This window comes from Spermophilus citellus (assembly GCF_964194105.1).
Source record: "Spermophilus citellus genome assembly, chromosome: X".
NCBI classification, from domain to species: domain Eukaryota; kingdom Metazoa; phylum Chordata; class Mammalia; order Rodentia; family Sciuridae; genus Spermophilus; species Spermophilus citellus.
Window position 1 is genome coordinate 86,841,682 of NC_138190.1, and position 18,225 is coordinate 86,859,906.

Consider the following 18,225-nt stretch of genomic DNA (forward strand, 5'->3'; position numbering starts at 1 on the left):
AATCTTATTTGAATTGAATCTGATTTGATACCTTTTCTCTTCCAGTATTTAGATATTTATACTTCTCCAAATTTGGAAAGTGTTCTTTGTTTTTTTTTTTAATTATTTGTTCCTTTTTGTTATACATGACAGTAGAATGTAATTTGACATATACATACATGGAGTATAACTTCCCATTCTTTTGATTATACATGATGTGGAGTTACACTGGTTGTATATTCACATATGAACATAGGAAAGTGATTTCTGATTCATTCTACTATCTTTCGTATTCCCATACCCTATCCCTTCCCTTCATTCCCCTTTGTCTAATCCAAAGTATTTCTATTCTTCATCATCCCCTCTTATTGTGTGTTAGCATCCACACATCAGAGAGAACATTTGGGCTTTGGTTTTTTTGGGATTACCTTATTTCACTTAGTATGATAGTTTCCAGTTCCATCCACTTACCAGCAAAAGCCATATTTTCATTCTTTTTTATGGCTAATATAACATTGTGTATATATACCACATTTCTTTATCCATTCATCTATTGAAAAGCACCTAGGTTGGTTCCATAGCTTAGCTATTATAAATTGAGCTGCTACAAATGTTGATGTGGTTGCATCACTATAGTATGCTAATTTTAAGTCTTTGGGTATGTACTGAGGATTGGGAGAACTAGGTCAAATGGTGGTTCCATTCCAAGTTTTCTGAGGAAGTTCCATACTTCATTTCAGAGTGGTTGCACCAAATTGCAGTTTCAACATAAATGTATGAGTGTACCTTTTCCCCCAATTCTCACCAACATTTATTGCTACTTCTATTCACAATAATTGCCATTCTGACTGGAATGAGATGAAATCTCAATGTAGTTTTAATTTGCATTCCTCTAATTGCTAGTGATGTTGAACTTTTTTTCATATATTTGTTGACCATTCATGTTTCTTCTTTTGCAAAGCATTTGTTTAGTTCCTTTGTCCATTTATTGATTGGGTTATTTGACTTTTTTTGGTGCTAAGTTTTATGAGTTCTTTGTATATCCTGGAGATTAATGATGTATCTGAGGTGCAGGTAGCAAAGATTTTCTTCACTCTGTATGCTCTCTCTTCACATTCTTTATAGTTTCCTTTCTTATGAAACAGCTTTTTAGTTTGTTATCATCCCATTTATTGATTCTTGATTTTACTTCATGTGCTTTAGGAGTCTTGTTGAGGAATTAGGTTCCTAAGCTGACTTAATGGAGAGTTGGGCTTAGTTTTTCTTCTAATAGGTGCAGGGACTCTGGTCTAATGTCTAGGTCCTTGATCCACTTTGAGTTGAGTTTTGTGCAGGGTAAAAGACAGGGGTCTAATTTCATTTTGTTACATAGTTTTCTCAGCACTGTTAAAGAGGTTATCTTTTCTCCAAAGAATGTTTGTGATGCCTTTGTTTAATATGAGACAACTGTATTTATGTGGGCTTATCTCTGTGCCTTCTATTCTGTACTATTGGTCCTCATGTCTGTTTTGGTGTCAATACCATGCTGTTTTTGTTACTATAAGTCTGTAGTATAATTTAAAGTCTGGTATTGTGATGCCTCCTATTTCACTTTTCTTGCTTAGGATTGCTTGGGCTATTCTGGGGCTCCTATTTTTCAAAATGAATTTCATGACTGCCTTTTCTATTTCTACGAAGAACATCATTAGAATTTTAATAGACATTGCATTAAATCTGTAGAGTGCTTTTGGTAGTATGGCCATTTTGACAATATTAATTCTGCCTATCCAGGAACATGGGCAGTCATTTTCTAAGGTCTTCTTCAATTTCTTTTCTTTAGAGTTCTGTAGTTTTCATTGTAGACAACTTTTACCTCTTTTGTTAGTTTGATTCCCAAATACTTTTTTGAGGGTATAGTTTTCCTAATTTCTCTTTCAGTTGATTCATCACTGATGAATAAGAATGAAATTGATTTGTGGGTATTAATTTAATATGCTGCTACTTTACTGAATTTATTTATGAGTTCTATCAGTTTTCTGGTGGGATTTTATGGGTGTTCTAAATACAGAGTAATGTCATTGGCAAGTAGGGATAGTTTGAGTTCTTTTTCTATTCATATCCCTTTAATTTCTTTCTTGTAATTGTTCTGGCTGGAGTTTCCAGGACTATGTTGAATAGAAATAGTGAAATAGGGCATCCCTATATTGTTCCTGTTTTTAGAAGCAATGCTTACAATTGTCTATTTAGAATGATGTTGGACATGGATTTAGCATATATAGCTTTTACAGTGTTGAGGTATGTTCCTACTATTCCTAGTTTTTCTAGGGTTCTGAGCATGAATTGTTGCCCTACTTTTTCAAATGCTTTTTCTGCATCTACTGAGATAATCATGTGATTCTTGTTTTTAAGTTTGTTGATGTGATGAATTATGTTTATTGATTTTTGTATGCTGAACCAATCTTGCATCTCCTGGCATGAACCCCACTTGATCATGCCATACGATCTTTTTGATATTGTTTTGTATGTGATTTGCCAGTATTTTATTAAGTGTTTTTGCATCTGTATTCATCAGGCATATTTGTCTGAAGTTTTCTTTCCTGATGTATCTTTGTCTGGTTTGGAAAGGCTCCCTACTTTTTGATTTCCTGGAATAATTTGAGAAGGCTTCTTGTTTGTTCTTTGAAGGTCTCATAGATCTCACCTGAGAATCCATCTGGATTTTCTTTGTTGGTAGGCTTTTGATGGTTCTTCAGTTTAATTGCTTGAAGTTGATCTGTTTAAATTTTCTATGTTCTCCTGATTAAATTTGGGTAGGTCATAAGTATCTGGAAATTTGTCAGTGTCATTTTCTATTTTATTTTATTAGAGTATATTTTTTTCAAAATAGATTCTGTTTATTGTCTGTATTTCAGTAGTGTCCATTGTGATATTTCCTTTTTCATCACGAATTTTAGTAATTTGAGTTTTTCCCTCTTTCTCTTTATTATCTTGTCTAAGTGTTTATCAATTTCATTTATTTTTTCAATGAACCAACTTTTTGTTTCTTTTTAATTTTTTTTTTGTTTCAGCTTCATTGATTTCAGTTATTTCCTGTCTTTTGCTGCTTTTGGTGTTGATTTATTCTTCTGTTTTCAGGGCTTTGAAATGTAATATTAGGTTATTTATTGGGTGACTTTCTGTCCTTTTAATGAAGGACCTCTGTGGGATGAACTTTACTCTTAAAACTGCCTTCATAGTGCCCCAGAGATTTTGATAAGTTATGTCACCATTCTTATTTACCTCTAAGTATTTTTTTGTTATCCCTGATTTCTGCTGCTATCCATTGGTAATTCAATAGCATATTATCTAGTCTGCAAGTGCTAGAGTAGCTTCTATTTTTTATTTTATCACTGATTTCTAATTTAATTCCATTATGATCTGATAGAATAAAGGTATCATCTCTATTTTTTTGTATTTGCTAAGAGTTGCTTTGTGGCTTAAGATATGGTCTATTTTAGAGAAGGATCCACATACTATTGAGAAGAAAGTGAATTCAGTCATTGATGGATGGAACATTTTGTATATGTCTGTTAAGTCTAAATTATTTATATTTTTAAGTTCTATAGATTATTTAGTTTGTTTGGAGGGTGTATCCAATGTTGAGAGAGATGTGTTAAAGTCACCCAGTATTATTGAGTTGTAGTCTATTTGATTCTTGAAGTTCATAAGGGTTTCTTTGATGCACATATATGCTCCGTTTGGGGGACATAAATATTTGTTATACCTTGTTTTTGTTTAATTCCCTTAAGCAGTATGAAATGTTCTTCGTTGTTCCTTCTTATTGACTTTGGCTTGAAGTCCACTTTATCTCATATGAGGATAGAGACCCCTGCCTGTGTACAAGATCCATGTGAATAATATTTTTCCCCATCTTTCACCTTCAGTCTGTGAATATCTTTGCCTAAGAGGTGAGTCTTTTGGAGACAGCATATTGTTGGATCTTGTTTTTTTAATCCAGTCTATCAGTCTGTGTCTGTTGGTTGATGAGTTTAGGCCATTTATCTTCAATGTTATTAAGAAATGATTTTTATTCCCTGACATTTTGATTTAATTCTGGTTTTGACTTTGAGGCAGTTTCTCCTTTTGTTGACTATTCTTGCAGTGTAGTTTCTCCCTTATCTGCTTTTCACATGTATTTTTCATGAACTATTTTATTGAGTATGTTTTGTAGTATAGGCTTTCTAATTGTGAATTCTTTTAACTTTTGTTTCTCATGGAAGGTATTTATTTCATCATCAATTCTGAAGCTTAATTTTGCTGGGTATAATATTCTTGGAAGGCATCCATTTTTTTTTTTTCAGAGCTTGGTATATATTATTCCACGACTTCTCAGCTTTGGGAGTCTATGTTGAGAATTGAATTGAGATCTAGATTGGTTTCACTCTAAATGTAACCTATTATTTTTCTCTGAAATCCTTTAAAATTCTATCCTTGTTCTGTTTGTTAGGCATTTTCATAATAACGTGAGTTAGTGTTGGTCTGTTGTAATTTTGTACATTTGGGGACTTTAAGCCTCCTGTATTTGATTTTCCATTTCATTCTTTAGATTTTGGACATTTTCTGATATTATTTCATTGAAAAGATTGTATATTCCTTTGGTTTGTATATTGAGCCTTCATCTCTCCTGATAAATCTTAGATTTGGTCTTTTCAGGTTATTCCATATTTCTTGTAATTTCTGTTCATGATCTCTTAACATCATTTCTCCATGGTCATCTTTATTTTCAAGATTATGTATTTTATCTTCATTGCCTGTCTTTCAAATGGTCTAGTCTGTTGGTGATACTTTCTGTTAAATTTTTAATTTGGTTTATTGAACCCTTCATTTTCAGGATTTCTGCTTGATTTTTTTTTCAGAATCTCTTTTTATTGAAGTGATTTTTCACTTCATGTATTTTCTCTCTGACTTCACTCCTTACACCATCCTTTACCTCACAGATCAGTTTAATTTTGTACATGCTAAATTCCTTCAATGACATTTCTTCACAGTGATATTGATGGATTCTGTTATTGAAGTATCTTGGTTTATTTGGGGGCAAATTGTTCAGTTGCTTTTTCATGTTGTTTGTGTATATACCCATCTAACAGTATGGATCTGAGGCAGTAGAATTTCTATCCTGTGGACTTGTAGTGTCCCTGAGGCTTTCCTGTACCTCACTCTTTATGGGGAGATAAATAATAACAACCACCAATGCAAATATACAGCTTTAAAACAAATAGCTCCTGCTAAGGCATTTACAATGATAATTGTCACAATAAACAGAAATGATATAATCAGTTATTGCCCACAGTAAAAACAGTAAGTTTGAAAAGGGTTTACAATTTAAAATTGTGGACTGAAAGAACAGAAGTGATATAGGGTTGGGCATAGTGTGCACCCCTGTAATCCCAGCAGCTCAGGAGGCTAAGGCAGGAGGATCATGAGTTCAAAACCAGGCAAAGCGATTGCTAAGCAAATCAGTGAGACCCTGTCTCTAAATAAAAATACAAAATAGGCCTGAAGATGTGGCTCAGTGGTTGAGTGCCCATGAGTTCAATCCCTGGTACCCCACTTCCAAAAAAGAAGTGATGTAGGATGTGATGACTAGTAGAGAGGAGATGAGAAGATAGAAGTAAAATTAAGGGAAGAATGAAAGAGAGAATAATAGAGTTTGGCTATAAGCAGAAGAGAAAGAGAATCAAGGGAAATTTAAGAGGTGTGTGTGTGTGTGTGTGTGTATGTGTGTGTGTGTGTATAATGTAAATTTTAAAAAAAATGAAAATTAAAAAATACAAAACAAAACTGAAATATACTAATCAAACATCGTAGTCCTCAAAATACTGATCCATGAAAAATAACTAGTTTCAAAAATGCTAGAAATGAGAAAAAACAAATATGAATATGTATAAATGTCCATGAACCATTAAGGTCACAATTAAACAGAGGAAAGCAATAAAAAGAACCTCAATGAAAAGTTAAAGAATTGTGTCAGTTGGAATTAAAAATATTATCAGTTTCCCTTCTCAGCACTGTTTGGTGGGGTTGCCGAAGAGAGGGAGGTAATCCTGTAGGTGGAACTCATGTAGGCAGGGTTTAGGCTTAGGTGGATGCAGGTTCTTTGCTAAATGCCAGTTGGTCTGGAGATATTAAATCAGTTCCCTCCAGGGCCCAGTACTTGCTGATCCACACTGAAAGACTGTATTCCAAGGATCTCTCCTGGGTTCTACTCATGTAGTCAAGGAGCCAATTCTTAGTCTACTAAATCACCTGCAAACCTGTTTCTTGGTCTTGGGTACAGTCTCCAAACTCAATCTCTCCCACCCCCACTCTTTCGAATTCCTGGCCAGATGTTTCTTTCCCCAGCTGGTTCTGCAAGCAACCTGGATGGAGGAGGAGGGGGAGAGCCATGTGGGTTTCTACGACCTGTTGTCCCATGTGTGAACCTCTCTCCACGTTTGATTTTCTTCTGGTCACTTAGGCACACTCTATGTTGTGCAATGTAAGTTTGCCAGGACTGTTTTTCAGGCCATATTTAGCTTTGCCAGGAATTGGCTTCCCCAGCTGCCATCTTCAATTCTTTAGCTGCAAATTTTTTTTTTCCTCTGTCCACACACAGCCAGGAGAGATGCAGTTTCCTTTCTGTATGAGGATATTGTGTAGCACACCTTTAGGTTTAGTCAGGCAGTCTCTTTGATCTCTAAACTGTGTGTACCTGGACATGCCTCAGTCCTCCTAAAAATGTGGGTTTCTTTAATACCCTTATCCTTCCACTTTGCTCATGGAGGGCATTCCCCAGATGGTGCCTCCAGTCACAGCTGTGGCTGTGGGGTACTGTGGATTTCTTCCTTATTTTATTGTAGCCAATTATTATCCCCAATCTGGTTTGAATGTCCAATATTTAATTCCAGTAAAGCTCTCCTTTTTGTTGTTGTTGTTGTTTACCCACCTCACTGAGAAGCTGCCTGTTTGCTTTCTTGGTTTCTTAGTCAGGAAAGCAATCTTCTCTATTCCACCATCTTGAACCCCGCCCCCACACACACTTTGCTTTATACTCCTTTGTCTTTCTCTTTTCCTTCATGAACATCCATAACCTGAACATTTGCTTTTTGATGCTATCTCCTAAATCCTATAAACTTCTTGTTTCTTTTCATTCTTTTTTCTCCTCTGATTGTATTTTTAAATAACCTTTCTTTGAATTAATAGATTGTTTCTTTCACCTGATAAAGTCTTCTGTTGATGCTATGGATTAGATTTTTCATTTCATTCATTGTATTTTTCAGATTTTTAAAACAATATCAATCTATTTGTTAAATTTATTATTTTTGTCACATTGTTTTCTTGATTTCATTAAATTGTTTCTCTGTATTAGAGTTTTCTGAGCTTCTTTAAGACAATTACTTTTAATTCTTATCAGGCAGGAGTCAGCTATAGGGAAATTATTGTGTTCTTTTGGTGGTGTATGCTTCCTTTTTTTTTTCTTTTCTCATTGCCTTACATTGATGTTTGTGCACATAAAGAAATAGGGACTTATCCCACTCATTGCATACTATCTTTGTTTGGGAAAGCCTTCAAGAGTCAGACTGTCCAGAGATTTTGAGCAGGCCATCTGATGTAGTCCTCAGGAAAGCTTGCTGCTGGAGGCTTTGAGCAGTCTATCTAATGCCTAGGTTAGCAGGTGGGAAGGCCTGTCACCTGAGTCCTCAGGATTGGCCTGAAGCCTAAATCCAGTGTGGTAGACTAGTTGATTTGGACTTTGGGGATGAGCCCGGGGCCTGGGTCCACAAAGGCAGGCCTAAATCTTGTACCTCTGCTGGCCAGCCTGAAGCCTGAGCTCACAAAGGTTGAAGTGGTGCTGGGGTGGGCCATAACCTGAACCTGCATGGGCTGGCCTAGCTCTTGGTCAAGCTTACTACCTGGAACCATTGAAATAAACCTGGCATCTGAGTCTCTAAGAGTGATCTTTGAATCTCAATCCAAGGTGTCTAGTCTGGCATCATGGTCTACTTGAGTGGGTATAAGGCCATGGTTCCTCTGGAACCTGGGGCATAAGAACCATCCTGAAACCTGAGACTGGCCTGATGCTGTGGCCACTCTAGAGCCTGAGTCCACAGGGACTAATCTAGAACTTAGGATCATAGGTACTATTCTGATTCTTAGAGCACTGAGGCGAACCTGAAGCATGTGGCTGTGGTGCTTGCCTGAAGGCTGGGTATGCAGGTGCCTCACTTAGAAGTTATATCCAAAATAACTACCCTAGGTCCTGGGTCTTCAGTGGGATAGGCTGGGTCCTGGATACTCAGGTGATCCTGGAAACTGAGTCTCTGAGTGCATGGTTCAGAACTCGGATCTAGTGGAATATTCCTGGATCTTGGTTTGTTAGAGCATGGGGATAGAGGGGCCAGCCTGAAGGGCGAGGCTGCAAGGGCTGGAGGATCCTGCCTGGCGCTGGGTCAGGCTTGAAGGCTCAATCCACAGGTACAAGCCTGGAGCCTGTATCCATATCTGCCCAGAACCAGAGTACACCTCAGCATTGAAACAACCTGGAGACTGAATATTTTATAGATTTGGAGACTGGGGTGGCAGAATCTGGACTGGCACCAGAACAGTCCTGCAAGTTCAGCCTTTTAGCACCAGCCTGGAATCTGGGACTATGGAGACCTGCTTAGTTTTGTGTTTCACTGTGGCAGACCCAGTGTTGGGGTTCAAGATAAAGTCTGGTTCTAACTTTCCTCTTCTTCCCTCATACACAGGGTATCTCTCATGCTGTACCACTTGGGATTTGGGGAGGGGTGATGCAGGTAATGTTGGTCTTTCCTGTACTCTTCAATTCATTGTATTTCTGTGCTACACCCAGAAGCTATTATCTCTCAACTGATTTCCTTAGCTCTTGAAATTATTTTCACGTGTGAATAGTTGTTCACTTTATGGTTTTAGTCAGGGAGTAGCAGGATCAATTGCTAGAGGGTCTTATTTTTCCATATTTCTGACAGCCATCTTAATCATTTTAATTAGAAAATACTGCATACTTTTTACAAAACTTTAGGTAGTTGTACAGAGAGTTAAACATTATTTTATCTCCCCTTGTTCCTTTTCTTGCTTAACTTCCCAAAGTTAACTACTTTTAAATTTAGTTTACATCATTCTATACATTCCTATGAATATATGTGCATATATTTAATTTTTGTTAGTGTTGGGGATTAGACATATTGCATTTGTTCTACAAATTTTAATTTAATACATCAATGGAATCTCTTCATGAAAGTATATATGGTACCAAATTATACATTAAATGCCCAAATAATAAACAAAATTTTGATATTTTGTGATATATGCCCTATAGATAAACTAATAAACTTTGGTATAATACATTGAAGCTCTTAAGGACTTTAGATATAAGTGTGGACACTAAGTATAAATGCAAAATTACTTGGCTTGTGTTACTTATTACATTGAAAAATACTATAGCATAAATTTCTGTATCTTAGTGTATATACTCACACACAAACACAATCTTTGGGGGTTAATATGAAATTTGTTTGGCCAAATGATTGTCCTAGTGTTTGTACAGTGATAGAAGATATTTGCCTATGGTGGACAAAGATGATTTGTAGTTCCAGGTGATTTCCTTTTTCTTTTCTTTTTGCAGTACTGTGGATCTAACCCAGGGCCTCATACATGCTAGGCAAGCACTTACCATTGCTCCACATCACCAGGCCCCTCCATGTGATTTTTAGATAACATTGGAGTCATATCTTGAAATAAGTGACAGACTTAAAACAACAAATTTCTAAGGATTCTCTACTATAAAACTCAAAATATCAGGCTAAGTTTTAAAACTCAGTCTTTCATTATTGATTGCCCAAATCATTCTATGAAGCTCATGAAGTTACTGATGCCCCATGACTATCCCTTTAAAATGTCATTGATTAGACTTATCATACTAAATGAATGTAACTTTTCATATTAGACATTAGAGACATTCTTAATATATGCATATTAAGTTGAATGTTTTAGAAAACGCTATTACTGCAGCCTCATAAACAGTCAAACTTCAAGTGGTATATGAAATATATAGTTGAGGAAAGAAATTGGTACCTGTATGTATCCATTAAAGTGATACATTGTCTTACTTCCCTCTATTTTATTCATAGATGCCACTTGGAATGAACAGGGAAAGACTGAACTTTTTACAGATAACTTTTGTCGAGTATGTGGAGTGATGCTACAGTTCGAATCACAAAGGATTTCGCATTATGAGGTTGGTTAAGTACAGTGGTAATAGGGTTGAAAGCAAGTTTTTGAATATAGCAAGTAAGTTTCATATAAGTAATCTTATTTGATGATTTCAAGAATCCTGTGAAATGGTGGTATTATTTCCCTGTGATGGAGAATACTGGTTCAGAGAGGGACAGTAATATACTACCTTAAGTTTGGGGAATCCAGATTTAAACATAGACTGTTTCCCTATATCTATTTTACTTTCTTCACATCATTCTCCCTCCTTTATATCCATCAAGCAACTATACTATTCATCCTTGTAGTAAATATTCCACGTGGTGTAGGAAACTGTTAATGCAAATCAAGGGAAACTGTAGAACTCCAGGGATTTCCTTTTACAATACAAGATGACTACACAAACAAAATTAACCAGTTATTGACTTGGTCACATGATTTTAGATACTCAAACATAAATTCTTCAGCTAGAAGAGAAAATGTTTAATGTTCTTACTCTTTTAGTTAATACGTTAGGAAACAGACCCAGGGTGATTTTTTTCTTTTTAGCATTGGGATTGAACCCTGGGGTGCTTAGTCACTGAGCCACATCCCCACACCTTTTTAAATTTTTATTTAAAGACAGAGTTTCATTAAGTTGCTTAGGGCCTCACTAAGTTGCAGAGGTTGACTTTGAACTTGTGATCCTCCTGCCTCAGCTTCCTGAGTCACTGATGTGTGCCACTGAACTTGGCCAAGGGTTATTCTGCATAGCTATTCATTGACATGATTAAGCCTAAAGTGATTTCTTTCATATTCAGTGTTCTTTGCTTTCATTGGATATTGTTCTACATTATACATCATTTGATGAACCATTAAATTTCTTTCATATCTGATATCTAGATTACCAAAAGTAATAGATATCTTTACTTTAAACAGTGCAATGCCCATATGACTTTTTAAAATACTTATTCTATTTTTGTCCATTACTAATCTTACTGGAAACTATATTTTATTCCTTATGTTGACTAGGATTAAGTTATTATAATTACTGATAGGAAAATTTTGTTGGTTGTGGATGAAGAGCTTGGTTCAAGTCATAGCTCCACCATTGAATAGTGGTATAACCCTGGGAAAGATACTTCACCTCTCTGAGCATGTTTATTGAACCTACAAAATGTGGGTAGCAAAAGTTTTGAAGTTGCATTTATTAATATCTCCTTTTATATCTATGCTTATATGTTTAAGAAACTATTCTATACACTTTCTTCTAAAACTTTGAAAAATTCTACTTCATATGTCAAAGTGTTTAATCCATCTGATATTGATTTTTGTGCATAGAAAGTGGATAGTATTTTCTCATATGGATATACAGGTGATACAATAGATGATATCCCAGAACTGTCTGTTGTATAGTCCATCCTTGCCCCCACTGATTTGTGGTGGACACGTCATTGTATACTAATTTCTACCCAATGGTCTGTTTTGAGGATATTCTTCTGTTTTATTCTATTGGACTGTTTCCCTATATCTACAGCAATTTCACCTTTAAGGCACAGCTTTATAAATTAAATCACAGTATCTGTAAGAGAAATTTATATTATCTGCAAAAAATGTCACAATAAAGTCAAATATAAGCCACACATTGGGTGATGTTTATAACTCATATAAATAACAAAGGATTAGTGTCTAGAATATACAAAGGATTACCACTAAGTTAGAATAAGAACCCAAAATAAAAATGGGAAAGGGATATGAACTGGCTATAGAAGAGATACTGAATTAGTGATCAAACAGGAAGTGCAGTTAAAATGATATTGTGGTACTTTATATGGATTACCATATAAAAGTGATACTTTATATGGACTATCATATAAAAACCATAATACTGGCAAAATATAAAATCTAATGATACTTAACACTTCAGAATATCAGGAGACAGAAACACTACCTTGAGAGATATAAATTGCCTCAGAATGTTACAATACCTCATAAGGTTGAAAATTTACATATTTTAGAAGCCAAGGATTCCATTTGTAGGTATCTGCTCAAAATAAACTCTTAAACATGTATGTTAGGAGATATGTTTATTGCAGAAATGTTTGTAAAAGCAAAATAAATTCAAGCATAACTGCACTTGATAGAGGACTGGATGGGTAGAATATGGAGTAGAATATTATATAGTATGTAACATGAATGAACTAGAACTATATGTATCAATATGGATAAATCTTTAATACTGAGTGTTTTTTTAAAAAATTTATTTTTTTAGTTGTTGTTGGACATAATATCTTTATTTTAATGTGGTGCTGAGAATTGAACCCAGGGCCTCACACATGCTAGGCAAGCACTCTACTGCTGGGCCTCAACCCCAGCCCCTTTAATACTGAGTTTCAAAAAGCAATTTGAAAAAAAAATATATATATATATATATTAAGTGATTCAATTTTTGTAAATTTTTAAAGAGCAGTATGTAAACTTTACATACACATGTAAATGTGGTCAAAGAATAAATTCAGGAAAGGAAATGCTATATATCAGATTTGCCTGTGGGGGGGAAGAGAGGTGGAAAGGATTGTGGGCATGAGGGTATAGGACTGTGTCTATGAAATTTTACCTCATAAAAAGGACTTTTGAAAGAAACAGAGCAAAACCTAGACATCTATTGAAACTAGATAGTATTACAGGCTTCTGGCTTGTTATTTCCTTTCCTTTCCTATTCTGTATGATGGACTATTTAAAATTCTGTAAAGAGAGTAGTTTACCATTAATCTAGGTACATGTATGATTGCACAAATGGTGTGACTCTACGTCATGTACAGCCAGAGAAATGAAAAGTTGTGCTCCATTTGTGTACAATGAAATGAAATGCATTCTGTTGTCATGTATAACTAATTAGAACAAAGAAAAAAATACAAAAACCCGCCAAAACTCCCAATATAGAATTTACTTCTCTGTTAAAAGTGTATATGTTGTGTCTTATTTCTTTTATTTTTTTTATCATATCTATGTTTCAATCATAATTAAAGTTTTGGTTATCTCTATTACAAAAAAAGAGAAATGTTGCCTCAAGCAGTATGTTAAGAAATTGTTCATTTACCCTCTCCCTACACTAATTTAAACTTGGTTTTTCTTACGTATTAGGTTATATATTTGTTCAGAGATTGTTTCTAATATTGCTTGAATCCAGAAAGGCTTAATTCCTCACATAAAATATTTTGAGAGGTAGGCAGTGTTAGAATCCTATGACAGCTCAGTACTATTAGGAGTGATCTAGGCATTTCATGTCTTTCTGATCTGATGAACTGGATTTTGTCCTCACAGTTACCTGTGATCCAAGGTGAATTCTGTCCTTTTCAACATAATTCTAGAAGCATGGGGGAAGTAGGATAGAAGAAGGGCTTATCCTTTTAAGGAAATTTTTAAGGAAAGTTTTTAAGGAAACATCCCCAAAGTTTCACCAAACACTTCACATTATTACTGGCCAGAATCTAGTTACATGACTACATCTTATAGAAAGGGAGGCTGAAAAATATATTCTTTAGTTGGGACCATTGATGAGGGTTTGTAACTAAGGAAGAAGACCTTTGATATTGGGTAGCAACTAGAAGTCTGTCAAAAATGAGAACCTAAAAATGATTGACTTCTAAATTTTAGCATTATTTTTATGTTAAGTGAGATTTAGAGATTTGAAAGCCTGTGAAGTTTTTTTTCATAAGCAGTACAGTTTAAATGTAATAAAACTCATGAGTACTGTCTTTAAATTCAGAGAGAGATAAAATTTTGATGACTTTGTTATTGGATAAACAAAGTCATATCTTTTTTCAGAGTGAAAAACATGCTCAAAATGTTAGATTTTATTTTCAAATGCATGGGGAACAAAATGAAGTGCCTGGTAAGAGAATGAAGATGCATGTTGGGAACCTTAAGGTGAGTGGTCTATGTTAATGTCATAATTCTAACCTTTGGGTCTGGGATTGTGGCTCAGTGGTGGAGTGCTTGCCTAGCATGTGTGAGGCACTGGGTTCAATTCTCAGAACCACATTAAAAAAATAAAGATATTTGGTCCATTTACAGCTAAAAATATTTTCAAAAAATAATTCTGAATTTTGAGCTATTGAATCATTCTAACATGCTTGTGCTTATTTCAGGTGCATAGGAGTGGAGTAGTGGACAGAAACAAATTTTGTGATCTCTGCAACATGATTTTTAGCTCTCCAATTGTTGCTCAATCTCATTATGTGGGGAAGGTCCATGCTAAAAAACTGAAGCAACTAACTGAGGAACATTATCATGTATCTCCATCAGGATTTCAACCAGAGATGGGTAAGGTTCTACTCACCTCTTTTTGTTTTTTAGAGAGAGGGGGGGGGGAGGGAGGGAGGGAGGGAGGGAGGGAGAGAGAATTTTTAATATTTTTTTTTTTAGTTTTTGGCGGAAACAACATCTTTGTATGTGGTGCTGAGGATCAAACCTGGGCCGCACGCATGCCAGGCGAGCGTGCTACCGCTTGAGCCACATCCCCAGCCCCTACTCACCTCTTTTTTCTTTAATAAAAGATCTAGACATCTTTTCCCTCAAACCTGCCATCCATTTTTTATCAGGCAAACTTTCACTTCAGTTTAAACAACTTAATTATTTTTCTTCTACTCAGTTAATCTCTGTGTCCTTGTCAATGGAGATTATAACTGCTAGCTGAAATTAAAAGGTGTTATGACATCTCACTTTCAGTTTGCTAAATCCAAATAAAGCAAGTGACTTGCTATACTGCTGTAAATATTAACACGTAGCTAGAGCTCTATCAGTTTATAATCAAGTCATAAGCTCTTTAACACTTTCTTATTTCTGCCCCTTGGCATCTTCTTTATTGCTGTAGTACTTGCCAAAATGATGTCTTAAATGTGTGTTCAGAACAATGTCTTCACCATAATATAATCACAGATGCAGCTTTTCCTGGCTATAACTGCAGGCAAAAAAAAGTTATTGACTTTCCTTTTACCCTGGCTTTCCATTTATTTCTTCCTATGAATATAAAGAAAAAGTACCACTAGCATTATCAATCAGTAGTTGCTGAGTAATTTTGTTATGTTAAATTCAAAAGATACAGAAAATTATAAAATATTATTTTTCCCTTCTTCTGGTGATGTTGGGCTACCAGTGCAGAGAGATATGACCCAAAATTATCTAAAAAGGCAGAGCACACTCTGGGAAACCCAACTTCTATTTTGAAAAACTTGTGTGCAAAACAAAAAAGATGATGATTAATCCTCTGAAATAAATATTTTTTCACATTCTAAGTAGCTTCAACCTTGTAGTTCTAAGGTATACCTAGCATGGAAAATTCATCTACATTAATTCCTAAGTCATCTTATAGGCATCACCCAGCAAAGTCAATGCTACAAGAAGCAGTATTAAAACTTACTATTTTCTTAACAAATGAAACCAGAATTTGTATTTAAAGTTATTCTAGTCTCTTTAATTGTTGTATTTTTTTCTGACTGCCAATCTAATGAAGGACAGAATTAGTGTGCCTTAAAAGAGAAAGTATTTTATAACAACCATATCTTCGGACACCAATATCCATTGTCTTGGCCTTGAGGAGAGAAAGTGAAATAGCAATGAAATAACTGGAATTGTAGAAACAGGTATAGTTTCATGGTCTTAACTGCATCAATTTTATTCTGATGCAAACATTATAAATCTAGGCAGGGGCTGGGACTGTGGCTCAGTGGTAGCGCACTTGCCTGGTATATGTGAGACACTGGGTTCGATTCTCAGCACCACGTATAAATAAATAAAATAAAGATCATCAACAACTGAGAAAATTTTTTTTTAAAAAAGGAAAAGAAAAAGTTAAAATTTAGCCTAGGCAGAATAGGTGCATTTGCTATGTTACTTAAGAAAGACATCAACTTAGAGGTTGGTACCATTTGTTTTACACTAAGACAATTGTCATACTTTTATTGGTTCCTCAAATGAACCAATAAAATTTAGGCAATGCCTGATGTGGAAAATTCCTTCCCTCCCATGTCTTTATTGGCAAAACCTGGTGATAAATGAGTGTTCAAATTTCCATTCTCACAGAAGGAAATTCTTTTTGACTTCAGTTCTTCTATCCAGCATCCCTTTGCTGAAAAAGTCCAAAGATGCTGGGTTTCTAAAGAATTCTAAATTTCTGTAATACTTTATGAATGCAGCTCAAATATATGAACACATACTGATCTCTTTTCATTATAACTATTTCAGCAGGTTTGCCTGTTCGTACTTACACAGAGTCAACCTTCCTGAAGCCTTTTGCTGCCAAGCCTCCTCCAGGTGGGACTAAAGACAAGACTATGCCTTCCTCTTCCAGCAGTGCTTTGGATTTGAATAATCTGTCCTGCTTCCTTTAATAGTCCAATAATGGCCCAACAACATTATATTGGGGGAAAAAACACAAAAGAAATGAAGCTAGGAAGACATTTGTAGACAAGATAAGAGAGAAACCTCTTCCAGTAAAATCAAATGCAAATGATAGACAGGAACATTATCCCAAAACTCTTTCATGGGAAGTTCATGTTTCATAAAACATACTAGTTTATTTGTATAACATTTTATTCTTATTGAGTGAGGGACTGAGGGTATTCATGGAATCATGGAATTTTAGATAAGTAAGGACTTTGAAGTCCATCTACTTTGATCTGTTTGTATTCTAGAAAATGAAACACAGAATGGTTTAGGTGACCCTTATTAATTCAGAAGTAAATATAGGTATTCACATGGTTGTATGCTATCTTAGGTTCATAAAAAGTACTTTAAATTTGTATTGTGATGGTACTGTTCATTCACTAAATATGGCTTAAGTGTCTCTTGTGCGCTAGGCTGGCCATTCTTGGGAATACAAATGAGGATATATCGTTTTCCCTGAAGGATCAAGTATGTAAACTAGTTGGGTTAATAACACTTTATTGCATGAGGATAAATATATATATATATATATATATATATATATATATACAGACATATATATGTTATTTGTATATATATGTCATTTGTCTACATATTTTTGGTAACTAGAAGTGTGAAGCATTATGGTTTATAAGATCTTCATAGACTTCTTCTGTGATTTCAGTTAACAGAAGTGGGAAGGAGAGATGATGAATGAAGGACTTGGAACTAAGAAAGTCTGGCAAGAGTTCAGGCACAATATAGACTGATCCTGACTGGAGTGATCCACTTGCTCTTCTTTTTTTTTTATTGATTGTTCAAAACATTACAGAGCTCATGATATATCATCTTTCATACATTTGACTCAATTGGGTTTTGAACTCCCATTTTTATCCCAAATACAGATTGCAGAATCACATCTGTTACACACTCACATTTTTACATAATGGCATATTAGTGACTTTTGTATTCTGCTACCATTCCTATCCCCTACTATCCTCCCTCCCCTCCCCTCCCCTCCCCTCCCCTCCCATCTTCCCTCTCTACCTCCTCTGCTGTTGTTCAATTATCTCCCCCTTTTTTTCCCTCCCCCTTGCCCCTCACAACCTCTTATAATTTTGTGTATCATTGAAGGTCTCCTACCATTTCCATATGCTTTCCCTTCTCTCCCCCCATTCGTCTTTGTTTACTGTTAGTCTTCCTCATGCTCTTCCTTCCTGTTCTGTTCTTAGTTGCTCTCTTTATATCAAAGAAGACATTTGGCATTTGTGTTTTAGGGATTGGCTAGCTTCACTTAGCATAATCTGCTCTAATGCCATCCATTTCCCTGCAAAATCTATGATTTGTCATTTCTTAGTGCTGCGTAATACTCCATTGTGTATAGATGCCACATTTTTTTTTTATCCATTCATCTATTGAAGGGCATCTAGGTTGGTTCCACAGTCTAGCTATTGTGAATTGTGCTGCTATAATCATTGATGTGGCCGTATCCCTATAGTGCGCTCTTTTAAGGTCCTCAGGGAATAGTCCGAGAAGGGCCATAGCTGGGTCAAATGGTAGATCCATTCCCAGCTTTCCCAGGAATCTCCATACTGCTTTCCAAATTGGCCT

The 18,225-nt window shown here is 35.4% G+C and overlaps 1 protein-coding gene across 8 annotated transcripts in view; it reads left to right on the forward strand.

Annotated features, from left to right (window-relative positions):
• Positions 1-18,225, forward strand: part of ZMAT1 (zinc finger matrin-type 1) — a 51,933-nt gene that overhangs the window by 15,047 nt on the left and 18,661 nt on the right. For 3 of the 8 annotated variants that reach the window (XR_014020080.1, XM_081277838.1, XM_081277844.1), the window contains exons 2-5: positions 8,727-8,774; positions 10,128-10,234; positions 14,340-14,514; positions 16,435-16,503. Coding sequence is in view for 7 of the 8 variants with exons in the window: in XM_081277838.1 (XP_081133964.1) it covers positions 8,727-8,774; positions 10,128-10,234; positions 14,340-14,514; positions 16,435-16,503 (399 nt within the window). In the remaining variant the exon portion in view is untranslated. The remainder of the gene's footprint in view (positions 1-8,726; positions 8,775-10,127; positions 10,235-14,339; positions 14,515-16,434; positions 16,504-18,225) is intronic. The other 5 variants (XM_081277839.1, XM_081277842.1, XM_081277841.1 and 2 more) reach the window with 2 other exon arrangements.